Source organism: Suillus fuscotomentosus, assembly GCF_016647785.1.
Source record: "Suillus fuscotomentosus strain FC203 chromosome Unknown F5891scaffold_2, whole genome shotgun sequence".
Lineage (NCBI taxonomy): Eukaryota > Fungi > Basidiomycota > Agaricomycetes > Boletales > Suillaceae > Suillus > Suillus fuscotomentosus.
The window spans coordinates 457,672-482,741 of NW_024539514.1; the positions used below are offsets into that span (position 1 = coordinate 457,672).

The following is a 25,070-nucleotide window of genomic DNA, read 5'->3' on the forward strand; positions in this document are numbered from 1 at the left end:
ATATTTCATCGTGTTTAACTTGTCGCGTTATATAGTGTAGATTTACTGGCGCTGTGGTTCAACTTGACAATATTGTTATTTGATACTTTGGTTAATGTGACTTGTTGTTTTGACTTGCCCAGCTGAATCCTGGCACGTGTACTTTGAGTCTTTGACCGTTGCGAATATTTTATGAGTGTTTTCATGCGCAGTTATTATGAATATATCGTGAATACGTCGTAAATTCGTGAGGCTTACATCCAATAGACGTGCAGCTCGAGATATCATCCTTACAAGTGGGATTACATCCGACTGATGACCCAAAACTGACGTGTTGATGATCTCCAAATGAGCTAATCATGATATTAGTACGATTTCTTAGTAACATTTTTCTCGCGACACTGAAATGACACTTAGAAAGTGATGCGAGATGATATATTTTGATTTTGTACGAAATTGGCTCAGAATACCCAAGCTTTATGTCTGACGTACACCCGAGTTATCCTTTTTGCACTATATTCGGATTACAAATTACAGGGTTTGCCGTGTAAGATGCCTGCACCAGAGAAGGCACTCGTGTGAAGAGTTTAGGGCAAGCGGGGTCCTCCAGCTCAATGCTCGGAGGACCCGCAATCAATTTTTAGTACTAGGAGTGACAGCTCGTTGGAAAACGGAAGGTACGTATAGTAACTAGGACGAAATAGTAATGTACAAGCCACCAAACAATCGGTGACTGAGCTCCCCACCGAATGACTGGTGACTGAAGGCCAAAACGACTGGTGACTGAAAGCGAGTCAAATTTGACTCGAAAAGAGTCGAGTTTTGGACCAAACGGCTAAAGGGCTATTTTCCTTTTTTTTTTTTTTTAATAATAGTGCCAACGCACTGATCACAACCCGATAGTGCCGCAAAACGACCACACTGAGAGACTTGATATCCGAAACCGAAAGATAGAGCTGCAAAACGAGAATAAGAAGCCGCAAAACGAGAATAAGAAGCCGCGAAACGAGGAAATGAAACAGACATTTGAAGTTGGACAAATAGCAACTATGAGCTGTCAAACCTAGTGAGTTACGGATTTTGAGAACCGTGTATAAGCAGATGAAGCAGATAAGGGTGCTTTCGAATGTATTTTTGGAACTCGTCTGAAGACCAGCGTCCCGCTGCCTGAATCAGCGCAGGCGCGACACCAGTCGCAGCCAGGGCAGTTGCACCCCCGGCTCGCATCGAATGTCCAGCAATAGTTGGCGGGAAGAAACGCCGAAGATATCGCATGAACCATGCGCGTGTAGGAATGGTGCCGTTCGCAGTCAACCAGAGGTGGGGATGGTGTTGAAAGCGAGTGTCACGAGCATGGACATAAGTGTTGGTGTTGTCGGTGTAAATGAGTAATTTTGCGGGAGTGTCGTCCATATTTGTGACCGTGTGAATAGCGGAACAAACGGCCAAAGCCTCGAAGAAGAAAATGGTGTCGTGAGGAGCATCTCCAGGTAAGGGTGATTGGCATGCGAAGTTTTCGTCTGGAAACCAGAGTCCTAATCCTGCGGCTGACGCGTCAGTGTAGACAACTACAACGTCATCTCTTGACGCGTCGAAGTCTAAACACCGGAATAGGTGTAGGCCATCCAAACGTTCAACGTGGTCCGCGAGCCAATGTAACTCGTGTAGCAGTGCATTGTTGACGTGAATTTGAGCGAGGGCGTTAGTCTTTCCTCGAATTTTGTCGTAGAGCACCGACAAACCGGGCTTCAATAAAGGGAAGACATTGAAGCTCCATTCACACCAGCCAGCCAGACGCTGGAATTCGCGAAGCGACCAACGGTGATTCTTTCGTGCGAAACGACGTAGCTCTGTAACCAACTCAGCCTTCTTATGAACGGGTAAAGTAACTTGCATAGCATTTGGGTCGACTTCAAATCCGATCACTGTCAATGGTGCACCAAATACTTGTTTGGGTCGTTCATGCGGTAGTTGAAGGTCATCCCAGAGTTGTAAAAGCCGAGTCTGTTTCGCGGGAAAGTAGCAGTCATATGGGGGATAATAGAGAACATGTCCTGCGACCTCGAAAGAGAAGGAGTCGTCCATGTAGGTCTTTAGAGCATCAATTAGAGCCCGGTGAATAGCAATCCACGCGACAAGTGACATAAAGGATATCCAGATCTTAGGAGAACCGCGACCACCGAAGTTATTGTCACGGTCAACATGACGTTGACCATGCACAGTCAAAATTTGTTTGACTTGCCATAGAGGGTGCATTGGTAACCGACGGAAGGCTTGTGAAACGTCAGATTTGAACATGATTAACTCAACGTTTGGATGCAGCTCTCGAAATCGGAGCAATGAGGCCCCCAGTGAATGTAGACCATCGAGCTTAGTACCCTTGATAGCGTCTCGATCAATCATAGAGTTCAAGGAGTACTCGCCCGCAGTGTGGTCCACAACTAACCGAAGTTTGTCGGTATTGGGTTTGGGAACAGTGTGCATTGGGACACTATACATCCCTGGATAAAGCTCTGTTCCGAAACTTTCAGACACCCGGCCCAAGCGGATTTCTTCCCGCATCTGGTCCTCAATGAATTGAAGTTGTATGTCGGTTTTGGAACACGTATGCGAAGAGTTGTCATTAATGGAGGGGTATGAATTATCAGAAGTGTCAGCCCAAGGCCAGAAGCCTTCGCGCAATGCGTAACAGACAGATTTAACAAAAGGCTGATTCGGATGATCTGTAAGGAGTTCCTCGAAACGGTTAACATTGATGGGCGTGACGATGCGAAACAGGTCCGGCCTTCGAGCAATGGTCTGAGCTGCATCACTGTTTTGGAGTTCATGTGAAGGTGGTTTTGGAACAGGTTCTGAATATTCAGTAGAACGCGCTGTGGGACTAAACGAAAGATCCATTGGAGACCAAATAAGGCCCCGTCTATGTCGCGGGCGCTTAATTGGACGTTCAGGTAGGTTTGGACTTAGACTCCTCGAAATGTCTCGCTTCCGTGTGACGTCGTGCACACAATCTCCCGTCTTGCTCGTGTGAACAGACGTGCGCGTAACGGCAGGTTTGAGCGCTGCGAGAGCATTCTCCTGAGTTCCATTTACGACAGGGCTCTCGCCGATTAAAGGAGGTCTTGTCTCGTGCCAAAGCACCGAGTTTTGACTGCTTGTCCTCGTTGTGATGCCTGCCATCTGATAAGAAGTGGGACTCATATATGTCTGCAAAGGCCGAGAAGTCAGAGAGTTCAACTCTTCGAGAGTTTGCGGCCCTGTTCCTAACGGCTTTATCGAATCTAATGATTCTCTCATGCGCTCGCTCGACACTGCGGTCAAATTTGTCGTTAATGTATTCTCCATAGGCGGCGAGCTCATCCTCTCGATGAGGGAACGCGAACTTAATGGCCCTTGAGGTTCTATTCCACGCTGCGGACCATTGTGCAGAGGTAGTGATCTTCTTCGAAACTGCCTCTGTAGCGGTGGCGAACTTGATCTCAATGTCCCCAATGGTTTCGGTACATTTGTCAATGGTGCGCGAGGAGGAGATAATAGAGTGTACGGCGTCAAGATTAATGCATTTTCCTGCGACAATTTCTGCCCATCCAGCTTCATGGAATTCCGGGCAGCAGCGATGGTACATGAGTCTTCGCCGAACCTCTTTAGGGTCTTGCGACCAGTTGAGTAGGATTTCGTTGGTGCGTGTGAGATTGGCTGAAAGCTGCCCTCCTTTGAATGATTGCTCGGCTCGTCCGAGACAAGAGAGGTCAAGTTTGGACCGTTTTTTAATGGGTTCACCTTCGTCAGCACTGGACTCTCTCTCATGCCCATCCTCTCTAGGAGGGACAAAGTCCCTTTCTTCGGATTGTCGTGCAGGGTCATGTTCCCGAAACGCTCTGGTCCTTTCAAGGTCATTGGACCATTGTTCAAGCATGTCGAAGTACGGACCCGCGATAAAAGATTCGGCTTGGTCCGTAACTTCGTTAGAGGTGGCTGCGACAACCTTTGAAATAGTGATAAACGCTTCTTGCTTTGAGATAAGTGATTGTTTGAAGTCTTCAACGATGTTGAGGCACTTCTCAACCAAGTCTTGTTGCGGAACAGTCGCCCTTCCAGAGTTGGTTTGAGACGAAGTCCCCGCTTGTCCGGGTCCTGTAAGTGATGCTTGGGTGTTGGATGAAACATTTTGAGTGTTAGACATGGAGGTACGACCGAATTCGAAGTTTAGAACAAGAATTCAAGTAAATAGCTTAAAATTGTGGCGCAGAACGTGCGCAAGCAGAACGTGCTCAACCAAGATGACGGTTGAGACAAAAGGACTGAAGTCCGAAGTCTGCGTCACCAGCGTTTAGGAGACTCAGTCACAACCATATGTCACAATCAGTGACAGGTATGTGCGCAGAGCTGAGACTCGGCCAGAGCCGAGTGCGAGCGTTGATTCAATTCGTTTAAACCTATTAAAACCCAATGTAAGATGCAATCACCTGATCCACGATGACCGGTTCAGATGTATGGTCTGAGTTATTCAGGGTGCTAATGTGGGCACCCAGTGAGCTGTATCGCAAGAATGACTATGGCAGCCCAAGCGACCATTAATGAGCATTGAGGGAGATCACAATAAACAATGCTGTAGTACAGAATATGCTGAATTTCACTAGAAGCACAACCCCAAATCGGAAGTACAACTGGCAGATTGAAGACCGGGGCAAGGCGCTCTGTCGCGCTTGATAGAACTTTTGATCCTAAACAACGGATCATAAGTGGAAGCATGTCTGTAACTTTTTCACTCTTCTATGGGCACTCATTTGAGCTTTCGGCCACGGGGTTGATGTCATATATATATTCATCACACGGCAGCACAAACCAAGACTACTTCGAATCCATCGTTGCTCGGAGGTGTGTTGCTCTCGCTGTGTTCACGCTTTCAAACGAGCAATGAAATGGTTCAGGGTGACTTCTGTGGAGTCAGCCACACGCTCTCGAATACATACTAGGTCACTTACCTCGCCAAGCCGGTGGTGAACTCCAGCTTCACCTCAATCCTGTCTCCGTTTGAGTCTTTGGCATGATCGACGCGTAAGACAGTGCGTATGGTAGCAGCTGCAGTCCACAGAGTGCCCTCTGCAAACCAACGACCTGCCAAGAACATTTATCTTCATCAACACTGCCAGATCAACCATGAATCAACCTACCAGGACAGATACGCCTTGCAGCAAGCCTGGTCAGTAAATGATTGAAAATGATAGCAAGTGTGAAATATCCACCTGCCATGACCAAAGGCCATATGATTAAAAAAAGGGACCTTCAGCTTCCCATCAACTGTTAGATGGCGACTAGGTTTGAAGCGTGATGCGTCGGGAAACATGTCTTCATCCCGGGACAATGCCCTGGATCATGTTCAGCTCAAGCAGCCGTCACACTCCAATGTGACATACCACTGATAAACCATCACTCCCGCACCTGATCAAACTACAGATAAGTTGACGACAGCCCTTTGGGCATAAAGTACCCGTCGTAAATATCATCATTTGAGGCCACATGTGGAATTCCTGTGCAAGGGGTCGACGACTGAAACACAGTTATATTACTGCAGACTTACCTAGGGGGACGTGAGGATGCCATCTCAGGACTTCGCGGAGAATGGCATCAAGGTAGAGCAGTGACGGGCGGCATTTTATCACGCTTCACAACTTGGTCAATTTCTGCACGGGCCCTGCTTTGGACGTCAGGATAGAGCACCATGGCCGGCAGGAATTTCTCTGTTGCTGTAAAGGGGAGAAGGTCGAGTGCGAAGGCATCGTGATGTTGGCTGTGTCCTAGCGTTAGCTCGGGCTGGACGTTGAAGGACTGAGCTGCCGTGTGGGCTGGCAAACGAACAGCGATCTTATTGTGACGCATTGTGAAAATGATATTACATAAATGATAGACATGTCAAGATAGCCGTCACACCAACAAAAGCAGTGGGGGGAGAACAAGGAACGAATGCAGCTAGATGCTATGCTAATGAGAATAAGCAACCGAATAGTAGCAACTTGAGGAGTGTGGTGACCCGGACTCCCGGAGCTAAGCCGTGGCGAAAACAAGGTACCAGACTAGTGTAATATTAAAAAGACCTCGGGAACTTCATCAGCTCTGAAAATAAGATCACCTCTGGAAGATACTCAACTCGCATATCCTCCAAGTAGCTCTACTATAGTTCTGAACAATGATTTCAATTGCGGGATGAACGTGTTACATAATTTTATTTGAAGTTGCCCGAAGCGGCCACTACCGCCCAAAAAATATCCCGATTTGGTAGTTTCACAATGTTAACATCTTCTGGTCAACTCAAGCCCATCTGCTCCTCCCTGTAGAACTATATATGTGCTACCAATATCAGAGGGAGTACATACTAGCTATAATGCATCGCATCTCATTTACAAGAAAAGAGCGAAAATATTGATGGACTTATTATGTAAGGTCCATGCTTGCAGCTGAGCGGTGAACTTACGAGGTCCTCACCTTTTTGCTCGTACCTTGCTGTAGGAGCCGAACTGGCAGTCATAGTCATCTCATCAGTGACCGGTGACCGGTGGCCGCTGTACATAACCGATTCATATAAGATTTTAGGACAATTCGTGCAGTGCGAGCTCGCTCCGGACCTAGGAATCTTATCGATAGGCTAGTACCGATGGCGAGCCGCGACTCGAACCACCTGGACTTTGAAATATGCTATTCGGGTCAAAAATGCCATTTATGAGGCGAACAACATGTCTTGGACTCGACCATAATCCCTCGCCATGATCTCCACTCATATTCTCGCTTCAGGGATATCATGCATTGTTGCCCTGGTTGTCGTCGCGCGTCTGACTCGCAAACGTGCCTACCATTTACCTTTGCCGCCTGGCCCCCCTCCGTTACCATTTCTCGGTAACGCGCTGCAACTGGATACTAAACGACCTTGGCTCACATATACTGCATGGGGAAAGACATATGGTTGGTAGCAGACCGATGACCTCTTTACCAAGCTCTTAATTCATCTCTGATCATAGGGAAAATCGTTTATTGCCGCACATTTGGGATCAACTTTATTATCATAAACTCTGAAGCCACCGCGCGGGAGCTGCTCGACAGGCGTTCTGGGAATTACTCTTCTCGCCCCATTATTCCTACCAGCGAATTGTATGCATTGTCGGTTCTCACCAGTTTGTTATTCATTCACTGACGATACAGAGCCGGAGTCGATTTCAATACTGTGTTCCTGCCATATGGCGAGACTTTACGGCGACATCGCAAGATCTTTCATCAAGTTCTCAGAGCCGATGTGTCAGCCTCACACCATGAGATGTACTCTCGTCACGCAAACGAACTAGTCGTCAATCTCTTGGATGTCACTAGCGACTGGCAGCATCAGACTGAAATGTTTGTACCTAATCTAGCGGTGTTGTTGTGATTTATGGTCCAGTTGACTATTGATCTTTGCGACAGATACGCGGCATCCCTAATCATGGCTGTGACATACGGACACCATGCTCACGGACATGAAGACCCATTTCTTTCCCGCGCGCGCGAACTCTTTGATATTGGCGAACATGTCGCTTCTCCCGAGAAGTCTGGGATGCTCATAGCCTTTCCTTTCCGTGAGTGCCTTTGCCGATGACATCGTTGTGAGCATTTAGCATGAGGTTATAGTCAAAAATTTGCCGTTGTGGTGCTTCGGTGGAGCATTTTCCCTGATGGGACGCAGTAGAGAATTAGCTCAACAGCTTTTGATCGAGCCCTTCAATGAAGTAAAGGCACAGATGGTGCGTTTGCGCAGAGCTGTGGATGTAATTTTCGCCTGATCTGTTTGCATGAAGGCAAATGGTACTGCTTCATACTCATTAGTAGCTGACTTTCTCAGTCAAGCTCACGACAACGCTGACGAAGACACCATGAAGGCTGTTGCGTTAACAGGATATTTAGGTAAGGGTTTTTTTTACCAGGACCAAATTCATCCATTGACAGGAGTACGGGATCTTAGTTGGCATGGACACTGTGAGTCGCTACTTACCTAGTCCTGATTCTTATTTTGACGTCCCACAGACTGCGTCTGCATTACAGACATTTCTGCTGGCCATGGTGCTCTATCCTGACGTCCAAGCTCGGGCTCGCGCAGAAATTGATCAAGCTGTAAAACACGATAGAATGCCGTGCCTTGATGACAGGGCGTCAATGCCCTACCTTGATGCCATCCTCCGCGAGGTTCTGAGATGGCATCCTGTCGTCCCCCTAGGTCAGTCCGCAGTAATATAACTCTGTTTGAATGTTCGACCACTTGCACAGGAATTCCACATGCGACGTCAAATGATGATGTTTACGACGGGTACTTCATACCCAAAGGTTCGAAGTCGTATATGTCGAGGTTGTCGTTGACTAATCCACAGTTCAATCAGGTGCGATGGTAATGGTGAATCAGTGGTATGTCATGGTGGAGTGCATGTAACGGCGGCTTGAGCTGAGCGTGGCTCAGGGCACTCTCTCGGGATGAAGACATATTTCCCGATGCATCGCGCTTCGTGCCAAGTCGCCATCTGACAGTCGACGGGAAGCTGAAAGACCCTTTCGTCAACCATTTTGCCTTTGGTCATGGGAGGTAAACATTCCGCACTTGCTATCATTTTCAATCATTCACTGACCCTTATTCCAAGGCGTATTTGTCCTGGTAGGATTATTCGTGGTTGATCTGGCAGTGCTGAGGATGATAAATTTCCTTGGCAGGTCGTTGGTTCGCAGAGAACAGTCTGTGGACTGCTACTGTTGCCATACTCGCCGTCTTGCGCATCAATCATGCCAAAGACTCGAACGGAAACAAGATTGAGGTGAAGCCGGAGTTCACCACCGGCTTGGCGGTGTAAGTGGCCTAGTATGTACTCAAGAACCTACAGCTTACTCTACCAAAGTCACCCTGAACCATTTCAGTGTTCGTTTGAAATCGTGAACACGGCGAGAGAAAGACACATCCGAGCGATGATGAATTCGAATGAGACTTCGTTTGTACTTTAGGTGGTGTCATGTAATAGTACCACGACGCAGAGTGCACTGGATGGCACGGTTTTGCGACCTCTGATGAACGAGAATTCATTGAGTCTTCAGAAACCAGAAGATCTCGTGACCAGGTGCAACCAGGCTGCACACTGTTGATAGGTTCGCGGGCCCTTCTCTGTTGCAACGCTCGTACTACGACTTACGTAGATTGGGATTGCATTATACAGCTGTGGACACTAGAGAAAGTCGTACGATCAGATGTAAGATGCGCCCCGATAGAACATTGAATTCCAAACAGCGATGCCTGGTGGATGTAAAGAATAGAATTCAATTAGGTGGAGACATGTGTTATAGACGTCTCTGAGTCTAGACGAATGAGACGGCGAGACAGTGGATATCGACAACAAGCAGTACCCTAGGTAGACTGGCATAGATTTTAATCGCATCGACGATATAAAGCAAAATCATCATTCACGAATAAGTCATTGTATCCATTTCATCCAATGTTGAGCTTACCGGTAAAATTCCTATACCGCCCCAATTGGATGAATTTTTATGAACCAATATCTCGTGAAGGCACTGAAGAACCTATCAGGAGTTCCGAAAAGTTCATGATTCTAGAAAAAAGGTTTTTGAGCGCGTCTTCCAACTTGGAAAGTTTATATACCGAGCTGTTCGTGTTGTGTGGGGCGCCTGGTTGTGACAGAAATTTAGAAAGTTGACGATGGCTAGTGACTTGATCAGGAGAGTCGAGACGGAGTACGCTTGTGACTGGGAGCACCAGTTCACAGAATCGGGCTGAAATGAGCACTTAACTATTTTGCGTCAAAGTCCGGTGAGTACTTGACATAGCGACTCGCACCTCACAGGTACCATCACACCTGTCTTCAACTCCGAAACCTGTGAGTATGCTATTCGGGTCAAAGACGCCTTCAATCATGAGCCGAATTATCAAATATGTCTTGGGCTCGACTATACTAATCCCTCATCATGTTCTCCACTCATATTCTCGCTTCAGGGATATCATGCATCGTTGCCCTGGTTGTCGTTGCGCGTCTGACTCGCAAACGTGCCTACCCTTTACCTTTGCCGCCTGGCCCCCCTCCGTTACCATTTCTCGGTAACGCGCTGCAACTGGATACTAAACGACCTTGGCTCACATATACTGCATGGGGAAAGACATATGGTTGGTAGCAGACCGGTGGCCCCTTTACCAAGCTCTTAATCCATCTCTGATCATAGGGAAAATCATTCACTCCTCAATATTTGGGATCGACTTGATTATCATAAATTCTGAAACTGTCGCGCGGGAGCTGCTCGACAAGCGTTCTGGGAATTACTCTACTCGCCCCATTATTCGCACCAACGAATTGTATGCATTGTCGGGTTCCATTCAGTTTGTCCTTCATTCACTGACGATACAGAGCCGGAGTGGATTTCAATACTGTGCTCCTGCCATATGGCGAGACTTTACGGCGACATCGCAAGATATTCCATCAAGTCCTCAGGGCCGAAGTCTCGGTCTCATACTACGAGATGTACTCTCGCCACGCAAATGAGCTAGTGGTTAATCTCTTGGATGGCATTGGTGACCCGCAGCATCAGACTGAAACGTTCGTACCTGATCCAGCGATGTCGTAGTGATGTATGGTCCAGTTGACTATCAATCTTTGTGACAGATACACGGCGTCCCTAATCATGGCTGTGACATATGGATACCATGCTCACGGACATGAAGACCCATTTCTTTCCCGCGCACGCGAACTTTTTGATATTGGCAATCGTATTGTTTCTCCCGAGAAGGCTGCCATGTTCACAGCCTTTCCTTTCCGTGAGTGCCTTTATCGAAGACATAATTTTGAACATTCAACACAAGGCTGCAGTCGAAAAGTTGCCATTCTGGTGCTTCGGTGGAGCATTTTCCCTGATCGGACGCTGTAGAGAATTGGCTCAACAGCTTCTGAACGAGCCCTTCAATGAAGTAAAGGCACAGATGGTACGTTTGCGCAGAGCTGTGGATGGAAATTCGCCTGATCTGATTGCGTGAAGGCAAATGGTATTGCTTCATGCTCATTGGTCGCTGACTTTCTCAGTCAAGCTCACGACGAGGCTGATGAAGACACTATGAAGGCTGTTGCGTTGACGGGATATTTAGGTAAGAGGTTTTTTGTTACCAGGACAAAACTCATCCATTGACGGAAGTACGGGATCTTAGTTGGCATGGACACAGTGTGTCGCTACTTAAGCAGTCCTGATCCTGATTTGATGTCCCGCACTGCGCAGACTGCATCCACATTGCAGACATTCTTGCTGGCCACGGTGCTCTATCCTGATGTCCAAGCTCGGGCTCGCGCAGAAATTGATCAAGCTGTGAAACACGATAGAATGCCGTGCCTTGATGACAGGGCGTCAATGCCCTACCTTGATGCCATCCTCCGCGAGGTCCTGAGATGGTATCCTGTTGCTCCCTTAGGTCAGTCCGCAGTAATATAACTCTGTTTGAATGTTCGACCACTTGCACAGGAATTCCACATGCGACGTCAAATGATGATGTTTACGACGGGTACTTCATACCCAAAGGTTCGAAGTCGTATGTGTCGAAGTTGTCTTTGACTAATCCACAGTTCAATCAGGTGCAATGGTAATGGTTAACCAGTGGTATGTCATGGTGGAGTGCATGTAACGGCGGCTTGAGCTGAGCGTGGCTCAGGGCACTCTCTCGGGATGAAGACATATTTCCCGATGCATCGCGCTTCGATCCTAATCGCCATCTGACAGTCGACGGGAAGCTGAAAGACCCTTTCGTCAACCATTTTGCCTTTGGTCATGGCAGGTAAATATTCCGTACCTGCTATCATTTTCAATCATTCACTGACCCTTATTTCAAGGCGTACTTGTCCTGGTAGGATTATTCGTGGTTGATCTGGCAGTGCTGAAAATGATAAATTTCCTTGGTAGGTCGCTGGTTCGCAGAGAATAGTCTGTGGACCGCAGCTGCTGCCATACTCGCCGTCTTGCGCATCGATCATGCCAAAGACTCAAACGGAAACAAGATTGAGGTGAAGCCGGAGTTCACCACCGGCGTGGCGATGTAAGTGGCCTAGTATGTACTCGAGAACCTGCAGCTAATTCTACCGAAGTCACCCTGAACCATTTCAGTGTTCGTTTGAGATTGTGAACGGAGCGAGAGAAAGACACCTCCGAGCGATGATTTAGACTTCGTTTGTACTTGAGGTGGTGTGTGATGTAATAGTACCACGGCGTAGAGTGCACTGGATGACACGGTCTGCGACTTCTGTCTCTGGTCAACGAGAGAATTGCTTTCGAATTCGTTGAGTTTTCAAGAACGTTTCAAAAATCTTGTAGCACGGCGCAACTACCCTGAACACCGTTGATCGGTTCACAGGTCCCTCCCCGTTGCAACATTGGCTTCCCTGAATATCGGTCGACCCATGGACTCGTTTGAGATTGGGTTATGCAGTTGAAGATGCTATAGAAAGTCGTAAGATTAGATGTAATATGCGATCCCCGACAATCCACAGAGAGACCAGTCCAGATGCATGGCCTGAGATATTGTCCAATTATTCAGGGTGCTGATGTGGGCATCCAGTGAGCCATATCGCAAGAGTGGTTATGCCAGCCAATAAACAATGCTGCAGCAAAGAATATGCTGAAGAATGAGCCAACTGCTACCCTGCTGTATTTCTTTAGAAGCATCCCAAATTTGAAATACAAACGCGACCCGTTGCTTACCTGCCTGAGCATGTCAAATGATTTGTTCAAGTCTCACAACGACATCCTCCGGAAGAGAGCGACTATTTTGAAACAGGAAATGTGTTTCCAGTCAATATTTGGAAGGGTGTGTGAGAATGTGTGAGAACGTGATTCGACATCATGATACCCTAAAGAAAAAACACCCTGACGTGGCTGCACGTTATCCACCTATGAATTTTGGCCTTGTATTATCCACCGAGTTGTCCACGTGGATAACTAGACAGATTTCCACGGAACACCTATAGTCTCTATGATATGATATGTACGGCTTTCGATCCAGCGTTTGTCGTGATCAACAAATGCATAGTAGTAGCCGAACTCCTTGGCATCCTTCATAAGCTTCAACGCTAGTTGATACATGGGGACAAGACGATGTCTGCTCTGCGCAACTTCTTTTTCGTTGAGGGACGTCTAGGTCGAGGGAAACCGATTTTAGTCAAGGCATATACAACGTTGTCGAACGCGAAGAGACACAAACGGAGGACTGTCCAAGACTACATAAATATTGTATTTCATGACTTGCCACTGTAAACACAATTGATTGGAAAAAGGACGACCGAAGGTGTGCCCTTGTTAGTACTGAAAACTCACTTATATGAGTGGGATCATTCAAAAGGGCAGTTGACGTACTTTGTGTAGGTGATTGAAAAACGAAGACCTTTTTGGGTGCTTGAGCGGCTCCCAACCCGCTATCGGAGTAAACTCTGCACTAGACAATTTCAATTTTGTGGCTGGCTCTCTATGCTTACTCTGAACTGTTAAAAATGCCTTTCTTAACCTCAAGGTCAAACCTGGCGTACTGTGGATATAATTATCAGCAACTCGTCTCGTTCGATTGGGTGAAGACTCAACGCTAAACCCCGCCGTGGCTCTTGACAAGTTCTCTCTTTTGTGTTGATGACATCTTGCCAGCACCGGAAAAGTCGCAAGAAGACAGAGAGAAGAATTTTGTATGAGCCAGATGCAGTCTTCTTGACAATGAGCCGCAACCAGGCGATGAAGATGCGAATGCGTCGTCGAGACATGATCACATTATGGTAATTTGAGCAGATTGTCATGACGAAAGCTAGCTGCGTAGTGGTAGCAGGCTTGCCTCCTGCGCTGGCGACGGACATTGACCAGGGCGGTCTGTACGATAAATACGCTGAAAAGAAGACAGGGAACAGGGCAACACCTGCGACATGGACGCTGAGCGCTCTGCCAGTTATTCCAGTATAAAGTCATCAGATGAGTGAATGAGTGCCACTGCCTAGTATTTCTGCCCTCCATCTCTTAGATGCGTGGACTATCATTGATGTTTTTCTTTCGCGAGGTTGTCATGGTCGGTTGTTGTGAAAAAGTTGCGACTAACGAAAGCCAAGTGATGCGTGCTGAATGCACGTTGTCGGGCTGGTGTCCAGACTCCAATCAGGGCAGAATGCATGCAGTGCCTTCGTTGTCAGTGGAGTTGGCAAGGGTGAGATAGCAGATGACACCGAGAGAAAGCAAACACCGTTGGCGTCCGCTTCAATACCACGGGCGACTATGTAAACAGGATGGAAGTGGAGAGAAACGTGCAGAGCCACTTCAGACACTATTTACGGCATTTGCAAACAACGACTGCCTTGCAATTGGGATACAGCGATTAGGCCTCAACATTAAGTATTTGAAGGCGGTAACGGAAGATAGAAAATTTATATGATATAGTACATCCAGTGTAATCATCCCCACACAGATAAGGTTAGGGTATAAATAGAAGAATCTAATCATCCAAGGGAGGCATCCGATCCCCACTCACATCTAACTCTACGTTTGCGATTCTCTTTAACAATTGATATGCTGCATCAAGATCATCATTGACGATAACGTAGTCGACTGAGCCAGGTTCACGAGCATAGTCGATCTCTCTACGTGCGATTGCGAGACGACGCTGGATGGCATCTTCAGAATCTGTGGCGCGACCACGCAACCGCTTACTTAGCACGGTCATGGAGGGTGGGGAGACGAAGACAATTGTGGCATGCAGGGGCGTTTGCTTGATCTGTTGGACACCCTAGGATGGTTATCGTGAAGACCGGCCTAGAAGGAGAAGTCAATGAAACGTACCTGAACTTCAATATCGAGGATGCACCGCTTGCCTGTTGCTGCGACATCTTGTACAGCTTGTATGGTAGTGCCATAGAAGTTGCCCGAAAATTGGGCGTGCTCGATGAAGGCGGCCTCAGAGATGAGTTTCTTGAAGTTATCGGTTGTGGTAAAGTGGTATGCTTTGCCGTCTATCTCACCAGGACGTGGAGCGCGGGTAGTATCTTTGGGATGGGAACTAGTTAAATGACAGTGTGAGAGGGTTAAGAAAAAAAGCCTCCGTACGAGAGACACTGAATCCAAAAGAGTTTGGAAATTCTTTGATGAGACGGTTGATGAGAGTGCCCTTGCCTACTCCCGAGGGCCCAAATACGACTAGAGGAGGTATTGTCATGGAAGAAGTAATGAATGCCTAAAATAAGTCTGTGACAGAAATTAAATAATTACGCATCAAACAACGTCACACGAAGCGTGACAGGAATATCTGCCTGAGACGACCACGACGGACACAACGCACAACCAAGCTTACTTCTCTTCCCTACCCCTCATATAATACCCTATGGGCGCCCTTTGCTGTCGACCTCAGGTATCCTTGCCTTCATTCTACCTCGAACTAACTCATTCATCCTTATAGCCGGTCGATTTTGAAGGCGACGTTAATCTCTTTCACTTTGTTCTCTTGAGATGTGTCGGAAAGGGCGCCTTTGGAAAGGTCGGTATCCGTCACACCTCAGTCTTCGCTGACAAAACGAACAAGGCTTTAGGTCCGAATGGTTCAACACAAACAGACCAGAGAGTTGTATGCCTTGAAATATATCAACAAGACAAAGTGCGTAAAGATGAAAGCAGTTGCAAATATCATTCAGGAGCGAAAATTACTCGAGGAGGTTAGTATCTTGCCATATCGTCTTTACTTCCCACTTATCCCACCCAAAGATCGACCATCCATTTGTCGTTAACCTTCGTTATGCATTCCAAGATGATGAAAACTGTTTCTTCGTCTTGGATCTCATGCTTGGTGGTGACCTTAGATGTACGTTGCCCTCGTTCTCGTCGTCCTCTTTGCTTAGCCCGTTTCAACCCAGTTCACCTCGAACGGTTAGGCTCGTTGCCAGAGGATACAGTACGCTTCTACGTTGCAGAAATAGCTTCAGCTCTAGCCTTCCTTCATGAGCACAGAATCATGCACCGGTATGTATAAATCTGATCCCGGATCTATTTATCCTTTCTTAATTATCTCACCAGCGATCTCAAACCGGATAACATCCTCCTCGATGAACGGGGACATGCACATCTCACAGATTTCAATATTGCTGTTCACTTTAGCGAGCGCCGCATGCTTACTGGCATTGCAGGTAGCATGGCTTACATGGCTCCCGAGATTCTCGCTAAACGCGGCTATACTTACCCGATCGACTGGTGGAGTCTGGGCGTTTGCGCATATGAGCTCCTCTTTGGTCGGAGACCCTTCCGCGGCAAGACAAACGCCGACTTAACCCATAGCATCAGCAAAGACAGCTTACGCTTTCCCGACGACGCCGATAAGAAGTGTTCGCGAGCAGGCATGATGGCATTGAAAGGGGTGAGTTGGTCATACCGCCTGTTATCTTGTGCTGATTTCCCTCAGTTCTTGGACCGTGACCCTTCCAAAAGACTGACATGCAAGCAAAACGATGGTTATGAAGTAATGCAACGACACCCCTGGTTTCAACCGATAGACTGGGCGGCACTTGAATCCAAAGAATTACCACCACCGTTCACTCCCGATGTGGGTCCTTCTTTAGTCCGAATAGTATCCACTTTCTAAATCCCTTCGCAGTCAAAGAAGGCAAACTTTGATGCATCACACGAATTGGAAGAACTGTTGCTTGAAGACAATCCGTTGAAGGCTAAAGCACGGAAGACACGAGATGTTAACACGCTGAGCACCGAAATGAGACAAATGGAAGAGCAGTGCGCACTTTCACTATGTTTTTCCTCGCATCCTTCTAATTTGACATAGGTTTGCATCATATGACTTCAAGAAGATGCTCCGGCGATCATACTATCCCCAGAATCAACAGATCGTATCAACCATCACTGCAACTTCCTCCACAGGCGGACTCGTATCAAGTCGACCTGTAACACCCGTAGCAGACTCACCGGTCGAGGGCGTCAGCGTCGTACATGAGCACGACGAAAGCGAGTTTGATGGCGATGATGTCCGAATGGAGAAGATGCCTCGGGTCCTGGAGAAGAACTACTCGTGATCCGTACCCCACCCCAACCCGCCAGACGAAATGACGACCGCTGACGATGTATCTGCAAATATTCCCCCATGTACCTTGTCGATATGTACGGCACCCGATTCCCACACATGCCCCATTCACTCATTTCGGGGACCTAATCTTGGTTGCTGTTGCTCGCTTTCCTTATCAACTCACTTCAAGTGCGCTGCTCACCGGATACCTTCGATTTGTTCTAACATGACACATAACAAGTCCGTTTCTGACACTCATCGCCATTTGTTCTATGAGCTTTCCGTTGTAGTTTATTGGATTTTCTTTGGCTCTTCTTGGTTTTTGAGGGGGTCGAGTCTTTCTTTCAATTCATTTTCCAGTTTTTCGTCTATTTAGCGCTAGTTTGCTGGCTAGTCTGTGGTGGATTTACATGCTATACGACGCCTGGACTTGCGTATACTATCAACCCATTAATAATCGCGATTTGTTGCTGTAGGGTCCCGGGCCGTCACAAAGATAGCTTACTAAGCAAACACACATCAGGGCAATCGCTCCAGCGTAAACATGTTCCTTGCTGTTCACATCCACTGACCACGCTTCCCAAAAACCATGGCCATGGCGGGGCTCATCTCCCCCAAACCGCTCTCATACCTCCAGCATGCTGGACAGTTCAACCCATACCAGCAACAGCAACAGCAGCAACAGCAGCAGCAGCGCCTAGCGGGGTCTGCGCTATCCGGATACTCCGACACCCACACCCACACTCAGAGCCATACGCCATCCCTGCACCCACACCAACACATCATGGGTCTTCAAGAAGAGAGCAAAATATATAGTCTAGTCATTGACCTTACGGATCCTAATGCGCGCGAGGCTGCATTGCTGGAGTTGAGTAAGAAGAGAGAGCAGTATGAGGAGCTTGCGTTGGTGCTTTGGCATTCCTTTGGTGGGTTTTTTTGATTGAGTTTTGTTGGTTTACTGGCGCTCATTGATGTTTAATGTGGTGTCGCACGCTGATGATTGGAATGTACAGGTATCATGCCAGCGCTATTACAAGAAATAGTATCCGTCTACCCCCTCCTCTCCCCTCCTAACCTCACAGCACACGTATCGAACCGAGTGTGCAATGCCCTTGCGTTACTCCAGTGCGTGGCTTCGCATCCGGATACGAGACAATTGTTCTTGAATGGTGGGCTTTGTGCTTGGGTTGGGTTGGTAGGGTTCGGGCTGACTTTTTATTTATGACAACAGCGCATATCCCGTTGTTTTTATACCCGTTCTTGAACACGACCTCGAAAACGCGGCCGTTTGAATACCTCAGACTCACTTCCCTAGGCGTTATTGGCGCCCTCGTCAAGGTTCGTCTCTTCCTCTCCCTCTTCCCCCTCACCTCCCCATATCCCCCTTCGATTTCAAATTCAAATCCTAAACAAAATCTCACGTACCCCTAGCAAAACGACAATAACACAGTCATCCACTTCCTCCTCTCAACCGAAATCATTCCCCTCTGTCTCCGTATAATGGAAACGGGTTCCGAGCTCTCCAAAACAGTCGCCATCTTCATCGTCCAAAAGATCCTACTCGACGAAACAGGTCTTACGTACATTTGCCACACTTACGAGCGGTTTTATGCCGTGGGGACGGTTTTGAGTAATATGGTGAATCAGTTGGTGGAAACGCAGGCTGTTAGGCTGCTGAAGCATGTGGTGAGGTGTTATTTGAGGCTTAGTGATAATATGAGGTGGGTTTTGTTTTGTTTTGCGGGTAGGCGGGGCTGATTTAATTTACAGAGCGAGGGAAGCGCTAAGGGCTTGTCTCCCTGAACCGCTGCGTGATCAGACGTTCAGCGTGCTTCTCAAGGTTCGTGTGCACTCTTCAGCAGAGAGCATTGCTGATACTGATCAATAGGGAGACATGGTCACCAAACGATGTCTGACGACTCTTTTAAACAACCTCAACGAGCAGTGATGCCCACGCTGAAATAGATCTATCAAAACGACCCACTTACGAATCCTAAAAATTCGGACTACTCCCATGAGATCTGATGCTTCTTTTTTTTCCGAACCATTACGAACTGTCGCCACCTCTCAACCGACTGGTGATTGTATGCGCACTTTTGTGTCTCTTGTACCAACGCAGGCCCTTGCTATCTAAATCTCTTACTAATTGATTATCTGAGTAGAGCATTGCATTTGTATCTACCTTATGAATACCTGAAATTCACCGAGGTGCGGTTCTCGAGCGAAAACGGTTGTCTTTGCTTGAGTGACGACGCACTGTGTGCACGTGAAAGCTGTGATTGGGTCCACGTCGGCGTTCTTTGTTCTCACCGTGCACTGATAACATGCTCACAAGTATCCATACATATATTAGGTCCGGACATGTTAAAATAAGTCCCCGGAAAGCACAACAGCGTTTAAACCATATACTATTCAGAATCGTTATCGTTGCAGCTGCGGCAAAGACAACCACCGTCGGTGTCCGTTAACGCATCTTCATGCCTGTCCCAATCGACCAAAACCGTTGTCTGAAGTCGTGCCACATCATCGCACATCAGATTCCTGCACCTCGTCAGTCGGAGCGTGTGTATGCCGACACTACGGCCGGCTCGGAGCACAGTGAGAACCTGCTCAAGAAACAAACGTTCCTTACATCCTAAATTGATATTCCCAAGCTCTAAAACGCGAAGCGAGGGATACGCTGGATGGCTCTACTCATTTCTGACCAGGAGCGCAAGGAGCAAGCCTTGAATAGGGGTGTCGTCCAGATGGATACTTTTGAGCTTTGGAAGGTCTACTGACCCCGTGCGCCAAAACTCTGTAGTATCGAGGCCGGGGAATGACGCAACCAGATGTTGGATTTTGCGATGCGGGACCACACGACAAATGTCAAATAAGATGTCTGGTTTTGTGATCCATGAATTGTGTAAGAATGCAATGGAGAGTCGTATATGACTGTCACGAGGGGCCCACGGATGCTCAGGTATTGACGTACTGAACCGGAGTGTGAAAAGGTCGTGCAAAAGGCTGACACGTAGGGACCGAATGACGGGAACAGATTCGTCATGATTCTTGTGTATTGGCCGAAAATAGATCAGCAAAAACTTTGAGCGCTTTCGATTTTCGTGAGGCTTAGGACAACCCAGACATCAACGGGAAGGACTAGATGTAAAAAGAAGGATGTAGCAATGTGGATAGTAGAGTTAGACAGCTCTACCCTTCTCAACCGAGGGAGTGCAACTTGATCGAAGGGCGCGTCAGAGTGTTTGGAACTTCGAGGTTCAAGCGTAAGTAGCTCCAATTCAGGCATGCGTCTCAGAGCCGAGAGGATTTGCGACAGAGGACTACGCTTAGGGGACAATCCTATATGAAGAGAGCGAAGCCCACTGAAAATACATGATGTCCAACTGAAGTAGCATTGCACGAGCTGGACGCTCCGAAGTCGGGGTGCTTCTCCTTGAAAAATGGTGTCCGATATGGGCTTAGCGAATGTCGCGTTCCCAAAGACCACGAATTTGAATGTATGAAGCAACGGTGCGGGTAGCGATGACAAGCAGTCCAAAATGCGATCAGCCTCCGGTGGAGATGGACACAACTGGAGAAATTTGATTCGAGGCAACTGTAAAAGAATTTTCTCAAAGCCACATTGTCGTAGCGGTTTGGGATCATTGTAAATGACGACCAGGGCAGCTTTCTTCGACCTCTCCAGCATGGTGGCTAGCCACTGAGCAGAGACGCCATCGATAAATGCCCAAAGAGTCGAGCACTCGAGGGCGGTTTCGCGCCAGTGCCTGCAGAGTGCAGACGTGCGTGGCCGCCAGACACGCAGGAGCACCGCGAGGGTTGGATACGCCCATATAACTCTCCTCCTCTGATACGATGTACATAAATATATTCGCAAGAATCTCGACTGGGAGATGGGCGAGAGTATTCTTTTGAAAGCGGAGGGCGGGCACAGACTCGGATGATGAAACCGTGTCTTCGCCAATGTGAGCGCCGCACTGCTCAATGAGGGCAGTCTCGCTTCCATCTACAGAAACAGAAAGTGTCATCGACAATCGATGAGGACCTGTGGAAGTAATCAGTCTAGTTCTTACAAAATTTCACAGAGAAAGATTACCTGTCGTTGTTCCAGAGTGAGTCTCCATGTGACATAAAAGTAACGGATTGAGTTGAGGGCGAGTGGGAGCTAGTGATGTTCCTGCAGCTGTCGATACAGATATAAAGAATGTGATTCAAAATGAGATAAACTGTTCTATTCATCAGATCCTGTACAGGAACAAGTAACTAAATCTCGAAGGATAAAGGCGTCAGCGGTGGCATGGCTCGGACAATGTACAAAGGGCGTACTAATAGCGACCCTGCCTGAATTAGTTCCAGGACAAAGAGGCTGGGTGCAAACTTCTCTGGTAAGCCAAGTAGCGTGCCAACCAGGGTCTTCGTGTTCCTTCAAGTGTGTCCTGGTCAATTTGTGAATGAGAAACGAAATGCGTTCCCTCGTTCTCACTGTGCCCGGCAACACGGGCGCATCAGTGAACCCGTGAGGAAAGTAGATAGCAATAAATAACAATATATAGTACATAATCGCAAGAACTAGCATAATTTTGCTATCGACAATCACATTGTTATGTTTGACCTTATAGAGGAAAGACGCGTCCCTGATTATCGTATAAAATGTTATGAAATGCCATAACGAAAGGGAGGTTCACAACTCCGAAGCATCAAATAATTGACGTGAAAATATAAAGCTTTACAATGCTTTATCTAATTGCAAAATTTACATGATATCTGCGAGAATGATACTACCTGGAGTAAGTTAGACAGAACTACCAAAAGCGCCAGCATGACAGATTGCCTACAACAACCTGCCATTTTGTCACCAGTATCAAATTATTCTCATCCTCAGCACTCGTTTTGTGAAGCAAATTAATTTTATTTATATTTAAATACTACATATGTAGTTACAGGACAAAAAGAAAAGAGGAAAAGATAGCGGAGAGATGAATGAAAGGAGGGACCAAGGTCAGCAAGGAACCATGAAAAAAGGCCAGCAAGGAGCCACGAGGAAAGGAAAGGACCACCATGAACGGCCAGAGGAAGGAACCATGAGGGAAGGACGGACCACCACGAATGGCCAGGAAGGAACCACGAGGAAAGGAAGGGCCACAAGGAAAGGAAGGGCCACCACAAACGGCCAGGAAGGAACCATGAGGAAAGGCCAGGGAGGAACCACCACAAACGGCCAGGGAGGAACCACCACAAACGGCCAGGCAGGAACCACCATGAACGGCCAAGGAGGTACCACAGGGAAAAGGCCAGGGAGGGACCACCACAAATGGGAGGAATGAAGATGCTGAGTCGAGAGGTGGTGGTAGTAGCGGTGAAAGAAGGATTGAAAGGAACTTGCGTGTAAATTTCCGTCCTGCGCAAACAATGACAAATCAATTTCAACCACTTGCGCTGGTCACATGATTTGAGGTTGTCCGAAAATTCTAAGGTAAAATTTGAGGCTGAGGTGATAGTCCCGTGCATGATTTTGGATGACATTGTAATTCATGCAATATTTGAACCGATCTATATAGTTTTGTAAGTCAAAAATAAATGAGGTAATATGATGTTGCTCAACAAACGGTACCTAATTACACTATCATACCTCGCTGGTTGAAGCTCTCATAAGAATATAAATTAGGTTACAAGTGCTAACGGTTCTTTCCACGATAAAGTCTTATATCACTTGGTAGTTTAAAACATAAATGAGGGAACATGGCATGAGTCAACAAATATAACTTAACCATGCTATTGCATATTGATTGCTGCAATGGCGCAATGTTGTAATCTTGTTGCGAACTCCTCATGGTAAAATGAATTTTCAGAGATTCATGGCTATGTACCGATAACTAATATTTATTGCTGTATACATAGGTATATTCAGCCGTAGCAAAATGATATCATCTTATACTTCCCACGGCTACAAAATCAAGGACTCATGAATTCACTGATGGTCACCGTCTCAGGAGTGTTAAACATTGTAGATTCGGTGTGGAGTTGAACTTGCATAATCGGAAGTCTGAATGGAGTAAACTTAGTCATACTTGCTTGCAGAGAGTATGAGTGAGAGATTTTTTCTCTTTGTGAAAAACTGGGGAAGCGGCGATGATGACCTAGGTAGACGAGAGACTGTAAGGTAAGAAGAAGGTACGAATAAATCACATGGTACAGCAGGGAGTGCTGTCAGTGGTCTGTAACCGCCACATAAAACCTAGGAAAAAGAAAGAGAGCCTAGGATCATACAGGCGAAAACCAAACTTCAAATCTCTATGTGCCATAATCAGGTTCGATGCATCACGTCATCTTTACTTTCTGTCCACGTTTTTGAATGTCTTCTCTGGTCATGCGCGTGCCAAGAAGTATGTCCCAATGGATGAAGTAAGGCTGTGAGAAATTTGACTTGATGCCGACGGCCTATACGCCTCCTAAACACTGCTTTCGAGGACAGGTGGTAGCAAAGGGACATACCTGATGATGTATGTCGTGATAGTCTGAGTTACTTCTGCTGATCAGTTGGAAGGGATCAAATGGGAAATTGTATCCGCAGTGATCGCCGACACCCTTGCACGTATTATACACGAGGAAGAAAATGGCTTGTCGTATAGAAAGATGGGTGACTTGCTCTGCAATGATTATGCCTAGTGTGTCCATCAAAAGGGCTTCGAAGGGATGGTTATATAATGCCCCTAAGGCATAAGGAACATAAAGTTTATGGTGCACTGAGTGGACCTTTCTGTAGAGATATTGGTTTGTGTGCATCAAGCGATGTATGAAGTATTGCCAGGTATCGACGGTGAACCTTGGGAGACTCATTAGAGGGAGATCAAGCCAGATTTTAAATGACACCCACATCGCGAAGAATATCTGTGCAGCTGGGATTCCCCACCAGTACAGCCAATGGGTCATCCCAGGCCCCCACTGCTCCAATATTTTCATCCCCGTCTCCTCCCCAAAGAGACCTCGCACGACTAAGACCAGTGTTCTTCCCAAGCCCTCCATCTCATTCTGACACCGCGCAACCGAGATCACTGGCGGCTCTGCCAACCACGCAAAACCTATCAGAGTCTGCATCACATTTTGGAATATAACAGCACATGCGACCTCCCAAAGTGTCGCCAAGTTTTTGGACTTGACTTCCTTGGACTCGTGAATGCGATATTTCTCCAGCCATTGCCAGCCAGAGATGTCAAGACAGTAGAACATGAAAGACATGAGCCAAAAAGCGAGCACTGGCGCACCAAGTGCGACGTAGGTGTCTGGAATGTCATCGAATATGTTTTGGTGCAGAGAAAAGTAGAATGGGATTCTGACCAGGGAGAGGCACACGGTTTTGCCTATCACGAAAAACGGGCAGGTTGAGTTCATTGCTGACGAGGAAGAGAGTCATCGGAAGGAACCATGAAGTGGTTCGTGCACTGTAGCCCATAATGGATGTAGTAACTCCAAAGGGCATCCGGGGACTCGTGCCTGTCACCAACATCTGCGACCCGGTATGAAATACTTTTGTTGGCGAGTTCTCCCGGTCTCCACATAGCTAATCTGGAATGCCTTCTGAATTCGTGCAACTGGCTTGTTGTGCGGGAGCGGAGAGGAATCGATGCACTCACTTAAAGTATGTGGACTGCATTGTCTCTACCTCGGTCCGATTCAGTCTTTTTAATGGATCCAGGATCTTCCTTCCACGCTCAGAATTTGGGCCAGTTGCAGCATCATTTTCCATATTTTTCGATGCCTTCATAGTGATTCGGACAAATACCTGGTGGGGTGGTCGTGCCACCGTGGCCCGTGGCAACGAAAGCTCATCACGTGTCATGCCTGAATCGCTTCCCGAAGAATGGGATGGATATGCTTGGGGATTATTCGTGTTACTCCCTGACGAACGTGTCAGTCACCAGGACGTTGGCGAACACACCAACCTGAGGTCCTGAGGTGTTTTCGAGCCAACTTGCTTGCTATACAAGCGAAGTTCACACGAGTACATAACAGTCAATTCACGACT

At 47.3% G+C, this 25,070-nt stretch overlaps 10 protein-coding genes across 10 annotated transcripts; 4 read left to right on the top strand and 6 right to left on the bottom strand.

Annotated features, from left to right (window-relative positions):
• Positions 1–4,775: 4,775 nt before the first annotated feature.
• F5891DRAFT_1273415 (cytochrome P450) lies at positions 4,776–5,859 on the bottom strand (the record flags this gene model as incomplete). The annotated part of the gene is made up of 7 exons (XM_041370139.1): positions 4,776–4,915; positions 4,965–5,097; positions 5,154–5,179; positions 5,226–5,348; positions 5,397–5,421; positions 5,561–5,590; positions 5,643–5,859. 7 exons carry the CDS (start codon positions 5,857–5,859, stop codon positions 4,831–4,833), a joined length of 639 nt encoding a protein of 212 aa, XP_041233208.1. The 3' UTR covers positions 4,776–4,830.
• An 881-nt stretch (positions 5,860–6,740) lies between these two features.
• F5891DRAFT_1180661 (cytochrome P450) lies at positions 6,741–8,837 on the top strand (the record flags this gene model as incomplete). Its single annotated transcript, XM_041365966.1, has 13 exons — positions 6,741–6,936; positions 6,993–7,122; positions 7,174–7,362; positions 7,429–7,580; positions 7,633–7,745; positions 7,800–7,905; positions 7,964–7,977; positions 8,026–8,215; positions 8,266–8,322; positions 8,376–8,400; positions 8,453–8,575; positions 8,631–8,644; positions 8,701–8,837. 13 exons carry the CDS (start codon positions 6,741–6,743, stop codon positions 8,835–8,837), a joined length of 1,446 nt encoding a protein of 481 aa, XP_041233209.1.
• A 1,120-nt stretch (positions 8,838–9,957) lies between these two features.
• Positions 9,958–12,062, top strand: F5891DRAFT_1180662 (cytochrome P450; the record flags this gene model as incomplete). The annotated part of the gene is made up of 12 exons (XM_041365967.1): positions 9,958–10,153; positions 10,210–10,339; positions 10,392–10,580; positions 10,647–10,798; positions 10,851–10,963; positions 11,017–11,122; positions 11,183–11,440; positions 11,491–11,547; positions 11,601–11,625; positions 11,678–11,800; positions 11,856–11,869; positions 11,926–12,062. 12 exons carry the CDS (start codon positions 9,958–9,960, stop codon positions 12,060–12,062), a joined length of 1,500 nt encoding a protein of 499 aa, XP_041233210.1.
• A 2,264-nt stretch (positions 12,063–14,326) lies between these two features.
• On the bottom strand, positions 14,327–15,204 carry F5891DRAFT_1135242 (P-loop containing nucleoside triphosphate hydrolase protein). Its single transcript, XM_041364789.1, has 3 exons — positions 15,091–15,204; positions 14,827–15,029; positions 14,327–14,773 (listed from the first exon to the last, which is right to left on the bottom strand). The coding sequence occupies exons 1-3, from the start codon at positions 15,197–15,199 to the stop codon at positions 14,483–14,485; spliced, it is 603 nt and encodes a 200-aa protein (XP_041233211.1). The 5' UTR covers positions 15,200–15,204; the 3' UTR covers positions 14,327–14,482.
• A 78-nt stretch (positions 15,205–15,282) lies between these two features.
• F5891DRAFT_996333 (kinase-like domain-containing protein) lies at positions 15,283–17,539 on the top strand. The gene is made up of 9 exons (XM_041378362.1): positions 15,283–15,391; positions 15,440–15,517; positions 15,570–15,692; positions 15,742–15,838; positions 15,891–15,996; positions 16,051–16,387; positions 16,433–16,573; positions 16,625–16,758; positions 16,808–17,539. Exons 1-9 carry the CDS (start codon positions 15,365–15,367, stop codon positions 17,052–17,054), a joined length of 1,290 nt encoding a protein of 429 aa, XP_041233212.1. The 5' UTR covers positions 15,283–15,364; the 3' UTR covers positions 17,055–17,539.
• Positions 17,521–19,316, top strand: F5891DRAFT_996340 (cell differentiation family, Rcd1-like-domain-containing protein). Its single transcript, XM_041378363.1, has 6 exons — positions 17,521–17,970; positions 18,058–18,213; positions 18,276–18,382; positions 18,476–18,765; positions 18,815–18,884; positions 18,933–19,316. Exons 1-6 carry the CDS (start codon positions 17,634–17,636, stop codon positions 18,990–18,992), a joined length of 1,020 nt encoding a protein of 339 aa, XP_041233213.1. The 5' UTR covers positions 17,521–17,633; the 3' UTR covers positions 18,993–19,316.
• A 629-nt stretch (positions 19,317–19,945) lies between these two features.
• F5891DRAFT_207594 (uncharacterized protein) lies at positions 19,946–21,191 on the bottom strand. Its single transcript, XM_041370899.1, has 2 exons — positions 21,144–21,191; positions 19,946–21,092 (listed from the first exon to the last, which is right to left on the bottom strand). Exon 2 carries the CDS (start codon positions 21,051–21,053, stop codon positions 20,118–20,120), a length of 936 nt encoding a protein of 311 aa, XP_041233214.1. The 5' UTR covers positions 21,054–21,092; positions 21,144–21,191; the 3' UTR covers positions 19,946–20,117.
• On the bottom strand, positions 21,142–21,799 carry F5891DRAFT_207591 (uncharacterized protein). Its single transcript, XM_041370898.1, has one exon. It carries the CDS (start codon positions 21,621–21,623, stop codon positions 21,279–21,281), a length of 345 nt encoding a protein of 114 aa, XP_041233215.1. The 5' UTR covers positions 21,624–21,799; the 3' UTR covers positions 21,142–21,278.
• Positions 21,800–21,935: 136 nt separating this feature from the next.
• On the bottom strand, positions 21,936–22,375 carry F5891DRAFT_996345 (uncharacterized protein; the record flags this gene model as incomplete). Its single annotated transcript, XM_041378364.1, has 1 exon — positions 21,936–22,375. A coding segment is annotated over one exon (420 nt), but the record flags the coding sequence as incomplete, so codon positions are not given.
• A 990-nt stretch (positions 22,376–23,365) lies between these two features.
• On the bottom strand, positions 23,366–24,436 carry F5891DRAFT_939058 (fatty acid hydroxylase superfamily-domain-containing protein; the record flags this gene model as incomplete). Its single annotated transcript, XM_041374210.1, has 3 exons — positions 23,366–23,485; positions 23,540–23,870; positions 23,922–24,436. 3 exons carry the CDS (start codon positions 24,434–24,436, stop codon positions 23,366–23,368), a joined length of 966 nt encoding a protein of 321 aa, XP_041233217.1.
• Positions 24,437–25,070: the final 634 nt, after the last annotated feature.

Coding starts and splice junctions, on each gene's coding strand:
- F5891DRAFT_996333 (XM_041378362.1), top strand. CDS start 15,365: ATGGGCGCCCTTTGCTGTCGACCTCAG. Junction 15,518..15,569: donor GAAAGGGCGCCTTTGGAAAG/GTCGGTATCCGT, acceptor ACAAGGCTTTAG/GTCCGAATGGTTCAACACAA. Junction 15,839..15,890: donor GCTTGGTGGTGACCTTAGAT/GTACGTTGCCCT, acceptor GTTTCAACCCAG/TTCACCTCGAACGGTTAGGC.
- F5891DRAFT_996340 (XM_041378363.1), top strand. CDS start 17,634: ATGGCCATGGCGGGGCTCATCTCCCCCAAACCGCTCTCATACCTCCAG. Junction 18,214..18,275: donor GAGACAATTGTTCTTGAATG/GTGGGCTTTGTG, acceptor TTATGACAACAG/CGCATATCCCGTTGTTTTTA. Junction 18,766..18,814: donor AGGCTTAGTGATAATATGAG/GTGGGTTTTGTT, acceptor TTTAATTTACAG/AGCGAGGGAAGCGCTAAGGG.
- F5891DRAFT_207591 (XM_041370898.1), bottom strand. CDS start 21,623: ATGCTAGTTCTTGCGATTATGTACTATATATTGTTATTTATTGCTATC.
- F5891DRAFT_1135242 (XM_041364789.1), bottom strand. CDS start 15,199: ATGACAATACCTCCTCTAGTCGTATTTGGGCCCTCGGGAGTAGGCAAG. Junction 15,030..15,090: donor TTTTGGATTCAGTGTCTCTC/GTACGGAGGCTT, acceptor CCCATCCCAAAG/ATACTACCCGCGCTCCACGT. Junction 14,774..14,826: donor TCCTCGATATTGAAGTTCAG/GTACGTTTCATT, acceptor TAACCATCCTAG/GGTGTCCAACAGATCAAGCA.
- F5891DRAFT_207594 (XM_041370899.1), bottom strand. CDS start 21,053: ATGGAAGCGAGACTGCCCTCATTGAGCAGTGCGGCGCTCACATTGGCG.